The sequence below is a fragment of the Monodon monoceros genome, unplaced genomic scaffold (assembly GCF_005190385.1).
Source record: "Monodon monoceros isolate NGI ecotype Baffin Bay Population unplaced genomic scaffold, NGI_Narwhal_1 Super_Scaffold_5, whole genome shotgun sequence".
NCBI classification, from domain to species: domain Eukaryota; kingdom Metazoa; phylum Chordata; class Mammalia; order Artiodactyla; family Monodontidae; genus Monodon; species Monodon monoceros.
The window spans coordinates 12,142,390-12,157,101 of NW_021703782.1; the positions used below are offsets into that span (position 1 = coordinate 12,142,390).

General features: G+C 43.0%; 1 protein-coding gene across 5 annotated transcripts in view; it reads left to right on the plus strand.

Annotated features, from left to right (window-relative positions):
* The window catches only part of EBF2 (EBF transcription factor 2), a 192,104-nt gene that overhangs the window by 137,993 nt on the left and 39,399 nt on the right, over positions 1-14,712 (plus strand). For 3 of the 5 annotated variants that reach the window (XM_029203855.1, XM_029203858.1, XM_029203857.1), the window contains 2 exons: positions 12,934-13,051; positions 14,567-14,697. In XM_029203855.1, coding sequence (XP_029059688.1) covers positions 12,934-13,051; positions 14,567-14,697 — 249 coding nt within the window. Of the gene's footprint in view, positions 1-12,933; positions 13,056-14,552; positions 14,698-14,712 lie in introns of all 5 variants that reach the window. The other 2 variants (XM_029203856.1, XM_029203859.1) reach the window with 1 other exon arrangement.

The window sequence follows — 14,712 nt, forward strand, 5'->3', positions numbered from 1 at the left end:
CTTCCCAATTCCCTTTTCTGTCCACCCACTGACAACCACTAATCTACTTTCCGTCTCTACAGATATGTCTATTCTGGACATTTCCTGTAAATGGAATGATACAATATGTGGCCTTTTGTGTCTGGTTTCTTTCACTTAGCATAACGTTTTCAAGGTCCATCCATATTGTAGCATGTGTCAGTGTTTCTTTTTTTTTGGGTGAATAATATTTTTATGGCTGAATAATATTCCATTGTAAGAATATACCACATTTTGTTTATCTGTACATCAGTTGATGGACATTTGGGTTGTTTCTACTTTCTGGCTTTTATAAATCATGCTGTTATGAACATTTATGTACAAGTTATTTTGTGAACATGTTTTTGATATCTTGAGTATATACCTAAGAGTAGAATTTCTGGGTCGTATGGTAACTCCAGATTTAACTTTTTGAGGAACTGCCAAGCTATTTTCCACAGTGGCTGCACCATTTTACATTCCCATCACTGATGTGTGAAGGTCCCAGTTTCTCCATATCTTTTCCACTACTTGTTATTTCCTGTTTAAAAAGAAAATATCCTAGCCATCCTGTAAGTGTGAAGTGGTATCTCATTATGCCTTTGATTTGTCTTTCCCTAATGGCTAATGATTTGAGCATCTTTTCATGTACTTTTTGGCCATTTGTGGATCTTCTCTGGAGAAATCTCTATTCAAATCTTTTGCCTATTCTCAAATTGGTTTACTTTTTTATTGTTGAGTTGTAAGAGGTCTTTATATATTCGGAATACTAGGCTCTTATCAGCTAAATGATTTGCAAATATTTTTCTCATTCTATCACTGGCTTTTCACTTTCTTCACAGTATCCTTTGATTCACAAAAGAATTGACAGTTTTTATACCGTACTCAGATTCTATGACAAGTATAGCCTTCCATGAAAGATCTTTTACATGGAGAAAGGCTTGCCTATGTGCTGTAATGGTCAAGTGAAAAGTTTGGCTCAAGTTCAAAGTATGAAACAAAACCAGAGATGGTAGATAATTATGAGAGTGATCTAAAGGAATGGTAGCTTAGGAATTCCTAGAATATACGTATATATCATTCAGAATGACAAATGTGATAATTTTAAACCATATGGACAAATAACTTCGATTCTCTACTTTTGTTATATGATCAAACGTAGATTTAATCTGAAGGTTTTTTGATTTGTTTTGTTTTGTTTTGTTTTTGTGTGGAGATTTGATCTGAGCAGGTTAAAAATACAAAATATTTCTAACCAAATCATGAATCCAGCCAAACTCTCTCTCCTCTCTCACCCCTTCTCTTTCCACTATCCCCCAAACGTCGGTGGAACCTAAATTCTTTTTCCAGAAATGATCAAATGAGAACAAAATCAATTATATCAAACTTATTTCCCAATCTGAACCAAATCTGTCTTTCATTCAGTTCAAGTCCTAAGTAACATGGGCATATAAAATATTTATCGAAACGCAAGGGTTTTAACCCTTTTTTGGGGGGGGGGGTGCTCAGACCCCTTTGAGAATTTGGTATGAGCTGTAGTTTTGTCCCAGTAAAAAGCTACATTTCAACAAAATTTTGCTTAAAATTTCAGGGGTTCCGAGACCTCTTAAGACATCTCCGAGAATTCCACGGACCCTTGATCTAAAGAGATGAAATTCATCTAACACCCAATGGGCTCCCTCCATGTAACTTAACCCTTACAATGGGGACCTGTCCACTTAGGACTCACCCTGATGGTCTTCCCGTTCTCTCGGCTTTAAAGACCACCTGCTCCGGTATCCACATCCTCAGACCTCCCCCTTCTCTGGAGCTGCAGACACCCAGCTCTGCCTCCCTCCTGGGCATCTTCCCTTGGATGACTAGTGAGCGCATGCTCACAGCAGAGCTCAGCGCTTCCTCCCTGGTCCGTACCTTCCTCCTAAGTGTCTGTAAAATCCACCTCTCTCTCCTGAAACACTGCAATAGGCGCTTGCCTCTCCTCCTTCCTTGTCTAATGCATCCTTAGCACGGCTGCCAAAGTGCTCTTCTAGAACACGTCACTCCTCTGCTTCAAGTAGGTTATAAATATCTCCTGTCCGTGGACAAAAGCTCAGATTTTAGAAGGCATGGCTGAGAAGTAGCTTCACACCAGGCAGGGCTTCTGCCACGCGCCCCTCCGGACGCTTCCATACATTCCCCCACCCACCAGGCGCACCTCACTGATTTCTATTCCACGGAATATCGCTTGGAACCTTCTCACATGTTCGCCCCTCTGCCTGGGAACCCTTCACTCCTCACCAGTCTGTGACTTCTGCTCATGCTTCAAGCCTACACCTGAGTGTCACCTCTTTAGTGAGGCATTTTCTGGCAGACCTATTGGCCAACATACTTCTCTACAGGCTTCTACTATGTCATTGATCACATTGTCTTCCAATTATTATTTGTCTAATAGCCTGTGTGCCACTTGAGGATAATCTGTATGTTTTATTTATTTTTGTATTTCTCCCCAATGCCAGTCACTCTGTGGAGCTCAAAAAATTCATTATTAAATGAATTTTTTAAATGAATTTATTTATTTATTATTGCCGCGTGGGTCTTCGTTGCTGCACGTGGGCTTTCTCTAGTTGCGGAGAGCAGGGGCTACTCTTTGTTGCGGTGCGCGGGCTTCCCATTGTGGTGGCTTCTCTTGTTGCCGAGCACGGGCTCTAGGTGCGCGGACTTCAGCAGTTGTGGCGCATGGGCTCAGTGGTTGTGGCTCGTGGGCTTAGTTGCTCCGTGGCATGTGGGATCTTCCCAGACCAGGGCTCCAACCCATGTCCCCTGCACTGGCAGGTGGATTCTTAACCACTGTGCCACCAGGGAAGCCCTATTAAATGAGTTTTTAAGAGAAAGAAAGGAAAAAGATAGGAGGGAAGGAAGGGAGGGAGGGAGGGAGGGAGAAAGGGAAGAAGGAAAATAAGAAAAGGGCCCCCAAAGTATCTGAATCCATGGACCATTAAGGCAGAAAATCACTTCTGCCCTCCTTGAAATGGAACAATTAGTTGAAACACACAGATTAACAGCGCGGTGAAGGAAAGGAAAAGAAATTTCTGTACAGTTTAAGCTGACAGGCCTGTTAAAGACATAACGTACCCCGTTCTTTATTTCTCTGCATCGTGGGTGGAGAGCAGACAGTTGGAAAATCCAGGAGAAAATCAAGCCACTTTCTTGGAAGAGTCAGGCATGTTGTCATTACCCACATTCAAATCCTGAAACACAGCAGAAGTTGACAACAATCAGGGCTTTTGTTGCCAGTTCACTCTCATAGACAGGCTGGCTGGGTCTGCTCCAAGTCAGAGTGAAAACACAGATGCCCTCATTCATTGATTCATTCACCCACCAACACTATCGAGGAAATTCTGTGAGCCAGGCACTATCCTAGGTGCTGCAGATACACCAGCAAGCAAAACAGAGAACATTCCTCACCCTTGTGGGACTTACATCCTAGCGGGGAGACAAGGAAAGTGAGATAAGTGAGTGATTTACGTAGCTTAGCTCTGCTTCTCTGAGGTCTTCAAGTGAACTGACTGGAAGCAAAGGGGCCCTGGTGCCAGTTGTCCTTGTATTGCCTGCTGGGACTCAGCAGTGTGGCCAAGTCCAGATGGTATGGGAGCCCAGTGCTACCTGCCATTGTAATAATAGCAAGTGTGGATGCTCTTCCCAATAGCTTTCAGAGTTTTCCACAGCATCAGCTATAATAGGACACGTGTCAGCAGATCACGTACTTGAGACTGGGAAGCTTAGAGGCCTTACCAATTCCCCCACCCCGCCCTGCCTCAAAAGGACTCTGTTTTAAACAGACCTGACCACTGTAGAAGACTGCAGTATTTCCCATCACATGGGCGGCACCAACTGCGACATTACTCTTTCTGGAGTTGGTAGCAGGTGCCTTGAATCTCCAACCCTAGAATCATTTTAAATGAATTCCTTCATTCCAACGTGTAGCTTTCTTGTTATTGGGATAAAGATTCTTCCTAGCATTTGCTGAACTTTTCTGAGGGTGTCTCAAGTTCACCCCTAATGATTCCCTTTTTAGATGAGGTCCACCAAAGCAATCATTTTGTTATATAGCTATGTCAGGGAGAGAATGGAGATACATCAACAGTTCTTGCCATCTTTTGCTTCAAAAGATAAGAATTCAAGAGGTGTGGAGGGGTGCATACATTCTTTCAGGTGAAAGAAAAGTCATTTCCAGGGTCAGGTTGGGAGAGACATCAGTGCTGAATTGATTCCTGTTTGATTATAGGGATCTGTGTACAACCCCAGGAGGGGCCTGCTAGAAGGGCCTTCTGAGGGCGTCCCGGAGGAGGTGAGGGAGGGGTTGGTGCTTTGCAAGGACACACCTAGCAGGTCTCGCAGACCTCTGAGGAAGAAAGCAGACATGCACGGTGGTGGGAAGACACCAAGATCTCCATCATCAGAATGGAGAAACGAAGTGAGGCGTGTGAGGACGGACTGACGTCATCAGGGTAGTTGGATAATGTGGGAGGCCTACAGCCTGTTACTGCAACGTGCTGGATGCAACCACTGCACAAAAACAACGGAGAAGTTCACGTGGCTGGCAGGGCCCCTAGTCCACACAGCTGGGTGGCGGCCATTCATCTATTTGACTAAACGATGTGAGAGCAAAGGGCAGGGCTACTCATGCCTTGGAACAGGGCCAAGCTCCATCCAACAAACCCGTATGACTTCTTAAACCCCAGCTCTTATATAAAACGTTTTAATGGCATCACCATCTATTTTCCTTAAATAAAAAAAAAAATGGTGACTCCTTCTCTCACACCCGTGAAGAGGGAAACGAGAGTTTAACTCCAAATGGTAAAAATTTAATACAGTTCCAGCTGCCTGCAGGTTTCTTCAGTTCAAGTCTCTCAGTTCAAGAGCCACCCCAGGTGCTCTGTGATCTCACCCACCGTGTGAAGGTTGCTGGGCTACTGACCCCCACTTTTAAAGCACAGAATGAAAGGCACTTGACTCATGGCGTCTCTGATCAACAGGTGGGTCCATTATCTGGTGATAGCACAAACCAGCGAGTCCAAGTTAAGAAATAGTAATTATCTACTTGGAGTCAGAAGAAAACCTGTGAAGGTCTGAGGATCTTTTGCCCAGTCTAATGCTTTAAGCTTGGGAAAAGCTTTCTGTGGGTAACTTCAAGCTCTTGCCTGTTGGACAGTATACCCTTCTGCCCACCCCCATCACCCCCTACTTTTGGCATCTCACATGGGGACAAGAATCGGGGTTTAAGAATTTTGACCAACTCACACAGGAACTGTGTTTTGAATGATTTGTGGGAGAAAAGGAGAGACACAAAAGCAGGTAGTTGCCTATATAACCCTTGGGAAAGGATATGTCATATTTCAGTTAGGTGGAAGCAAACCCTAAATGCTCCAACATTTTAAGAGACTCAAATTTGGGCACTAAAGCCTACCCTTGAACATTTTCCAGGACCATCAGATGCAGAACTTCCTGGAAGGCAAAGCTTTCTTAGTTTCACAATAACAGTGCATAGATTCTTAAGCTGCTTATGGGGCCTACGTGCTCCTGGGTTTTGATGCATGACAGGTGATTCACGAGGTCCCTAGGGACAGAGTTTGGTGAAAGAGAATGGCCCAGCCAAATCAAGAACGGCATCGAATGTGTTAAGGCTCCGCTGTGAGCCTCAAAATGTTTGCTAGTGAAATACTGCCCTGGTCCATAACCATCCCTCTTGGCATACGTTTCAGATGGGACAAGCATTGCCCTCAATGGAATAAAGTGATGTAGGGTAGATGTAGCAAGCATCACTGGCCTTTGAGATGAAGAGAAATTTGGTTGTAAAGCAGGTTAATGACCTTTGGGCTTCCTGATGACCTAAAAGGCAGGATAAAAAAATTGCCACTTGATTTCTGTACATATTCAACTAGTTTTTGAAAAACAAGCCCTAAAAGGTGTCCACCCTAAGCCAAACTTGCCAAAATATGCCAGCAGACATGCCCTTTGGCATACGGCTCCACTTAATGCCAGTTAGAATTTTTTTTTTTTTATTGCCAGAATAATCATTTTGGTACCCTTGAGTTGTATAATAAAAGTTTTTCAACTCTTCAAGGCCCTATCTCAAACCTCATTTCCTTGATGAAACTGTTTGTTACTGCCTTCAGTTCGGGTTAATTTCCTTACCTTTGGACTCCTAGAGGATACAGTGGCCACATAATTCAGCCCTCAATCATGTATTACCACATAGTAATATCTCCTGATTATGTGTAGTGTTTGTTCTGCTTTATCAGTTGCATGGTAAACACCTTGAGGTAATGACAGTGTTTTCTGTAGGCTTCCATCGCGTGTGGCATGGTGCCTGGAAGATCACAAAATAACTCTGACTCACTGAAACACAGCGCTGTCTGGTGACTTACGAATGTATCTTCTCGGGACTTATGTCATTAATGCCACAGCCCCCTCCGTTGCTGTGAGCAACTCCAGAACGCCCCACATCTGTCTCAGCAGCAATCAACTTTGCGTTCTCTCGTTTGCTACTTGATACTCAAGTGAACAGAAAATGTAACCTTGGGGAATATGAAACACCAGCGATTGCTAAGAATGCTGGGAATTCCTTAAAAAAAAAAAAGGATGACAAAATCCATACTTACGGGGTAGGTAGGTGTTTAAAGGTAATTTTGGAGACTCTGAAGTCTAGTAACAAAGAAAAATCCGGGCTTTCAATCTGGCTTGAAAATGTAATGTGTGCCAAGAATAAAGAGGTAGGGAGAAACAATTTGCAGTAGCCAATTTGCTTGTTCTTTGCCTGGGTTGAATTACGGAGGCTTAGGCTAATTGTTTCATCAGATTCCCCTTGTCGAATGTGAGAACTCGCCAGTGTTTAAAAACATCAATGGAGTATTTCTTCTCACGATATGGTCTCCAAACCTGATTGCCCACCACAACCAGAAGTCTGTCTTGATTTTCTCTGTCCCTTTAGTGGTCTCTGTGTTTCTTTCCTCCTTCCACAGGTGGAAAATAAAATCCCACATAATAGTTACGCTTTGGGAAAGCTGAAATAACATATATAGCAACTGAACAGCTATAAGGGAAAAGCACATCATGAATTTAATTCCATTTCCAGATGTAAAATGTCATAAAGGATTTTTTTCCATACTTGGCAAAATAACAGGGATTTTCGAGGCCATTTTATTTAGCTTGGTGTACGCATGTTTGTAAGTAGGTATCGGAGTCTTCCACGTCGAGTGGGCTGTAAATGCTACCTGTTGTAACTTTACTGAGATTAAACTACCAAACGCCCCATCTTCAGTTAGAAGGTACACGATCCTCATTGAAATGGAGGGGAAATGTGTCTGACTAATGGTAGAATTGGGTGTGTTTTCAAAGCAACAACCCTGATCCATACAGGGAGGTTTCCAACCAACGTGATTATTCTCTAGCAAGTACAGACACCGGGATTCTCGCCTGTTTCAAAGAGAAGATGATTTAGTCATTCCACACCCTTTGCATTCTGCCTTCTCTTTTCCTTTTACCCTCCTGTATGAGGCTTAGGGTCTTTGTAGGAACACGTGGGTATGAGCTGAGAAAGCCTGGCTGGCAGTAGTATCCAAGCTGGTCATTCCTCTGATTCAACTAAGTCATACAGCTAGAGCTTTGAGAAGGATGGATTTTTTTTTTTTTTTAAGTGTGATGTTGCAAAGAGCCATAGACATTTTGGAGAGAGGCGTAAAAATAACCCAATGGTGGGAATAAATCAGGGTGGTAGAAGTCCTCCTGCCACAGGCTGTCATTCTGATGCCAAAGACACAGCTCCTCTATTGGAAAATTAGTTGTACAGGCAGATTAACGGATGTGTCCACCGAAAGGGTAACTCCCACTGTGGCCTTTTATAGGCAGGAAAGAGCTCTTTACAACTCAGCTCCTGCTTTGTATAAATTATTAGAGTGGGGGACATGGGAGTGCTTTTGGGTAATGAGAAGGAAAATATAATTTGAGGAAGCCAATCCGTTTTCTTGAGTACTTTGAGCGGACTGCTCACACAGTTGTAGCTTTTGTTCTTACAACTTTCTTGTAGTTTTCAAGGGGACATACAAACTTTTTACTCACATTTCTACTTCTGTATCATCAGCTAAAACTGCCGTTTAATTGGATGATTCAAAAGGGAACCTACGCTGTCACGCACCAATTGGTCTGCGTTTATTGATCTGGCCTCACCAAAAATTAGAGATCACGCTAAACAAAATGAGGAATGGCAAAGCGTGAAAAACTACTTTCGCTTAAAAAAATGCAAGCAATTTCAATAGATCCTTACTTCTCCTTTCTTGACACCTTGAATGAAAGCTACCGTGTCATGAGTGATATTTGCGTGAATATGATTGGTTGTTGCTTTTGCGTTGAGTTGAAGCGTACCAGTCGAGGAGAGCTCTAGTCTACAATGGCTTAGTTTTCAGATCCGCAGACTCTCCTACTGGAGCTTTGAGCTGAAATACAGATACACCAACTTTGAGAAACAAATGAAAGCTGTCACCAGTGTCAACAGCAAAAGCTGGGGGTCCATCCCACACAAATTATGGACATCTGTATTCCTAACTGGCATCCTTTCGGGCTGTGCCAGCAGAGTGGCAGTGCCAAGAGAGTCTGACAGCTGTATAAAAGACTAGGTATCAGGTTTAGGTGATAGGAGACACTGATGAGACAGAGAAGTCTTTTTGGATGGAATACTCTCCATATGTTTATTATAATACTCGAGATTTTTAGTTTCAGGTACCTCAAACTAAAATACTAATGGTATTTTGTCAATACTAAATTCGCTACTTCTAAAACAGATCAGTTTCTGATCTCAGGAGAACAAGCGGTATTGATGAGTCTGTGATCAGAAGATCGTTGGCAAAGATGCCTACAAATAGTTAACAAGGTAATGGTAAGAAATGTTGACCTTGATTTGTTTAGCTAAGATGTAAAGATTTTTGAAGGTCAAAGGTGTCCTTGTGTAGTGTTTTGGAGTCTAACTGTGTCTGACCCTCTAACATTAAGCTGCTGTGGCCTGCAGTTTTGAAGAGTGAAGCAAACCAGGGGGAAAGAGAGAAGGGGGAGAGAACAGGAAATGGAGTGAGGTGTTTCAGGAAGTTGTCAGGGGCTGACTGATTGATTCCAGATGGAAAAGGTCAGCCTTCGTGACCCAGGAAATACTCACTGGGGGAAAGAAGTTGGCTTGTGGAAGGGGAAGGCCTGGGAGGGAGACGATGCTGGAATGCACAGTCTACTTCCTTCAGTCTTCAAACATTCAGAAACTTTAACTTCTCTGAATAGAATAATATCAGTGTTGTCATCGTTCATCAGAAAACAGTGAAGGAAGTTAAATTCGAAGCTTTGAATGTACCAAATGTATCTTTACCTCCATAATGTAGTTCACTCTTCCAGAAGGAGAGTGAGTGTATGGAAAAGTCAATATTTGTGTGTGTCTCCATGTATAAGAAAAACAACCATTCCTAAAAAAAAGAACAACCACCAAACATGTCTGGTTTCACGTGGTGGAGTTTCAAATCCTTTACATTTTATAAATTCAGTTAAATTGGCAGGCTCTCTTAGATCCCTCAAAGTCTAAGATATTTAGAATATTAAAAACGGGAACTTGCCTCATATCTATATATATACAGGCACACGCACATACATTTGGACATAATTTAAAATCTTGTAATAAATTTTGCAGACACTGAAATAATTCAGGTTAATTCCCTTGCTGTCATGAGAGGCCAGCGCTAGCCAGCAAGAGATTAAAATTTATTTCCATTGTTAATAGAAAATAATGAAGTGCATCTGAACCATCAGGGTATGTCATTCGGGAAATGTTCTCTTTGGAACCAAGTCTCACTCCACCCAAATGGAGAATGATGAAATCAGCTGGCTCAAGAAAGCCCCATATTTTGTGGCAGGAATGCACGAGGAGCGTTCAAGTACAGTATAACAAGGAGCTTGTGGAATGAATTAACGTGGTCTCGGAGAGAACGCTCTTCACATCCACATAATCTTCACACAGGTTGAGGTTCCCCTCCTTGCACCTAGCACAGCTCGTTAGCAGTTAAAGCCCGAAGCACCCTCTCGTTTTCGGTTTTTTCCAGGGATGACAGCTATGTCTTTTTTTTTTTTTTTTTTTTTTTTAACTTGTGTGTTGAAGGACAGGAACAGTGTTCCTGATCAAGGGAACAGCAAGTATTAAGCTGAGGAGTGGATGTGGTATTTTATGCATATAAACTAAGGCATACTCTTTCTTTGGTCTTACCTGAATAATGTGATGAAATCAGCATCCTTCCAGTTACAAAGCCAAAGACTAAGAGCGATTTTGGAGCCTACCTTCTTTGCCACCCCTGCATCTTAACAGCTACGTCTTTGAAAATCCATTCACGCACACAATTTATAAAAGTGATCCGATTCCTCTTTTTTTTTTACTCCGCTTTGTCCTATTATTTTCTGCGGGTAAGCAGAAACAGAGGTGATTGCTTTCAGCCTTCGTGTCCATCTTAACCCCAGGACTAGGAGACTCAGCCCCTCTCTCCCTTTGACTGTGATTCCATCCTGTGCTCTGCTGAGAGGCCCCGATAAGAGCTTGTGCCTCGTGCCCTTGCAGGGAGTGATGGATGTCTCTGTCTTATGGTTGCCACCGCAGGATAGGAACTTTCTGGAAGGCCTTTCCCCAGACTCTTAACATGGACACAATTGAAAACAGACCTGGAGCTAGACAGGCTGCATCCCTGACTTGTGAGCAATTACACTGATATAATTTTCTGAATGACAACGGAGTTTCCTTTAAGTTCATTCTGGTGTCACAGCGAGGCAGGGACACCGAATCGGTAGTGCCTTCACAAGTGAGGAGCTGAAGTGTGGGAGAGAGACTAGCCAACCAGGAACACATTGTTCTGTGGTCTTAGAATCTCCAGGGCCTGACATAATAATACCCAGTACATACCCGGAGCTCAGTGAATACTTTTGAGTTGATAACTACAGCCATTTATGTCCATGTAAAAATTCCTGTATGCCACTGTTATGCCATGGCACCAGGCTAGGTGAAATACTTTGTGGACTCATGATTTTAGGGGTTCTCCCAAACCCTTATTATATTACAATATATATAAAAATTCTTTTTAGAGATATCATCTGAAATCCTATTTAAGGTTAAAAAAATTCAGGAGAGTGTTGCCTTGGCAAGGGGTAGAGGGTAGGGTGGACTGGAAAGGGGCACCAGATAACTTTCTGGGGAGATAGAAATGTTCTGTATTGTGATATGGTGTGGACTACCTAGTTGTATCCGTTGGTCAAAATCGTGCAGCTAAGATTTGTACATTTCAATGCATGTACATTTCACTCTAACAAAAGGGGGTTCATTATATTTATTTTGTTTACTTGAAATAATTCATAGTAAAAAAAACTTTAAGTGCTGTCCAGTGAATCTTCTTTCATGTTAAGAGGTAAGGCAGGGTCAAGGTTTGTCCCCACTTTGTTTAATAAGTAAGGAAGGGATGGCAGAAAAATTCCAAGTAGAGTATCAGTGAATTTAATTTGGGAGTGGACAGGAAGAGCCATTTTTAGACACAGCTCTTCATTATATATCTATTCAATGCCTTTCCTCGGGTCTATACATACACATGAATATGTATGTAACAAGTTCCTTTCTCAAAAAAAAAAGTGCCATGTGTAACTAACAAGTAGACTGGTATCTAGGATGACTCACCTTCCTGGGTCAGTAAGTAGGTGGTGGATGTGCCCAAGTCAATGCGTTTCTGCTGTGCTTTCCCACGGTTCCACCTGATCGCCACCTCTTTGAACTTCTCCTGCACCCTGATCTTCAGCACGCACATAGCAGCCAATCTGACCTCATTCTGTGTGCTACTTGTTTTGCTTGTTTGCCATGTTTCTCCAACCTGAAAGTAAGCTCTTTGAGGGTAGGGACTGTGCCATGTAACTTCTGTGGTTACCGAGCCCCTGAGTCCCCCTTGCTGGAGCCTCCCCTCCAGAGCTTAGACTATGGGAGGGGCTCAATGAGTAATATCCTCTGTCCTATCGACTGGCCAAACAAGGCAGGGGCGAGGCAACTAGGATGGGAACTCATCCATAAATGCTTTACATTTATTTTCTCATTTTATCCTTATTTGATCTCATTCAGTCCTCAAGATAGGCATTGTTGTGTATGTTTTACAGATAAGAAAAGTGGACATCCGAAAAGGTTAAGTATAATTCGTCAAAGGTTCTAAGTTAGGAAGTAGCAGGCATGGAATTTGAGTTCCGTTTTGTTGGACTTTACATCATGCCCTTCCACTACTCCACACCCATCTCTTCCCTTTCGTCTGGTTAGATGCTACATGTCCTACATTTTCAACACTGAATTCCGAAACCTTACCTTCTCACCCAAGGTCTGAGCATCTCCGCCGCTGCTCTCCAGCATGGGGGACACCAGGTACATCAGGACATCAGGCAGCATGTCCATACCCCAGCGTTACTTTGGCACACGTCAGATGTTCAAGAACCCATTCCCGAGAAATGAGAAATGACCTCCCAGCTGGTGTTTCCGTCTTAGCTTCCTGACCACACACAATCTGCTCCTTGACTGCAGCCCGAAGGGTCACCTGGGAATGATCGTCCAAGTCCTTTGATAGAGATGAGGTTCCTAGAACCAGTCAGTCAGATTGCCAGCTTCCACACTTCGTCACCTGGGCATAGTTGGAGCACAAATACGTGACAGCACATGGGCGAAAGGCGGCCTCTTTTTCCATGACGCTCTGCTATTGTTACAGGAAAAGGCTAACCCGTTGAGATGCCAGGAGCATGGCTCATCCCAAAGTTCTGGTCCGTCTCTTGTTAGCCATACGGAAGTCTGGCAAAAGAGTTTTGCAACTTTTACGACTTTCTGAGAAATTAACTCAACCCCCCCCCCTTTATCCTTGAAATCTGCAGGTCGTGTTGTCAACAACGGTGAACGTGGATGGACACGTGCTGGCTGTTTCCGACAACATGTTTGTTCATAACAACTCAAAGCACGGGCGGAGAGCGAGAAGGCTGGACCCATCGGAAGGTAGGGCTCTCTGCTGTCCAGGCTGAGCCTGGCAGACAAATGATGTTCTCCACAAATTTCCTTGTTTGAGTTTCAAATTGATGTCTCTGAGTAGGAGTGGAGAAAGTACACAAGACCATGTGGATTTAAAAATGAAGCTGTAAACAGTGACTTCTGCCTGCTTTCATGTAAGCCCCACACATCTCCCAGCCAATGTTCAGGCCCCCGTGCCTCACCGGCCCCTTCATTCAGTTCTGTGGGTTTTTCTTTTTTTTCTTTTTTTGCTAGAGGGGCATTTCAGGCAAATGTAGGCCTATGACATCTTAGTTAAACAGGAACATTACCGTGCCAGACGTGTATGAATAAGTGTCAGATGTGCCCTTAAACAGATTGTGGGCAAAACAAAACAATGTGCAGAATGAAACTGACACTAATTGATTTTTGTTTGCTTGGACAAGAAGAAATCATGGTCTGCTCTGGGTAGTTTTCCAAGTGCGTTCAAGTAATTAGAAATACTGGTAACTGTTAAACTTCAAGTTGTCCAAGAAAATAAAGTATATCGAGGAAGATAACTGACAAACCTAAGTAAATCCCATCTACATTCTTTTTTCCCCACTCCTCAACTCATTAGTGTACAACTCAACTCTTGTAATATAGAATGAATGGCTAAATGGGGCTCCTATTTTAGTGTGATGTCTTGCTGTATACTGCCCACCAGACCCCACCCCATCTTGGCCCTTAAAATGTGTCTTGTATCGTTTCAAACAGGAATTAATGAACTGAAAGAAAATGATTGAATCAGTAAAGAATTTGGAGTGGTGTTAATTCTCCCACAGTGGGCACTGAAAGGGGAGAAGAAAATCCCAGGGTTCAGAACTAGGAACCCATCCAGTTTCTTTTGACTGATTGGATGTGATTGACTAGCTGTTCAAAGGGGGTTCATGTTTTTGGAGTCCTGCCAAAGTTCTCCTCCACCTTTGACCCTGTCAACTTTGGAAATGGAGTGATGGATTGACTTTAGTTATGGCCTGAAAACCATATTGGGTTCCTGTTGGGATGTAAAGTCCAGAGGCCTTGAACATATGGAAGAAGGAGGGAAAATCCTTCCTACAAAGTTAGGAAAGTGATTAGAAATTGTCTCTTGATAGAGATGAAAAAAACCTTCAACTCTGATAGATTTTGCTTTCTCCTTCTCTCTCTAGCACATTAACAGACCTTGTAGATCCTAACATCTCGGGACAGAGGAGGTGGGGAGAGAAAAGGGATTTACACATTTGTAGTGTGATCAACTTATAAAAATATGGTGAAAACAACAGCGTTTTAAAAGCACCTTTTGCACAATTAGCCATTTTCATATGTAGTGGTCAACTCATTAGGCTTTAATGACCTGGTGAAAACCAACAACCAGTTAGGGAATGATGGCAAGTCAGCAAAGCTCAACTTGAACTTCTGAGATGACCAAGAGCAGCCAGCCCCCAAACTCCAAACTTCAACCACCAAAGGGCAAACCTGATTCCTTCTTTCCTATCTTCTTAGCTACTCCATGCATCAAAGCCATTAGCCCGAGTGAAGGCTGGACCACCGGAGGAGCCATGGTCATCATCATTGGGGACAACTTCTTTGATGGCCTCCAAGTGGTGTTTGGGACTATGCTTGTATGGAGTGAGGTAGGCAAAGGCAAC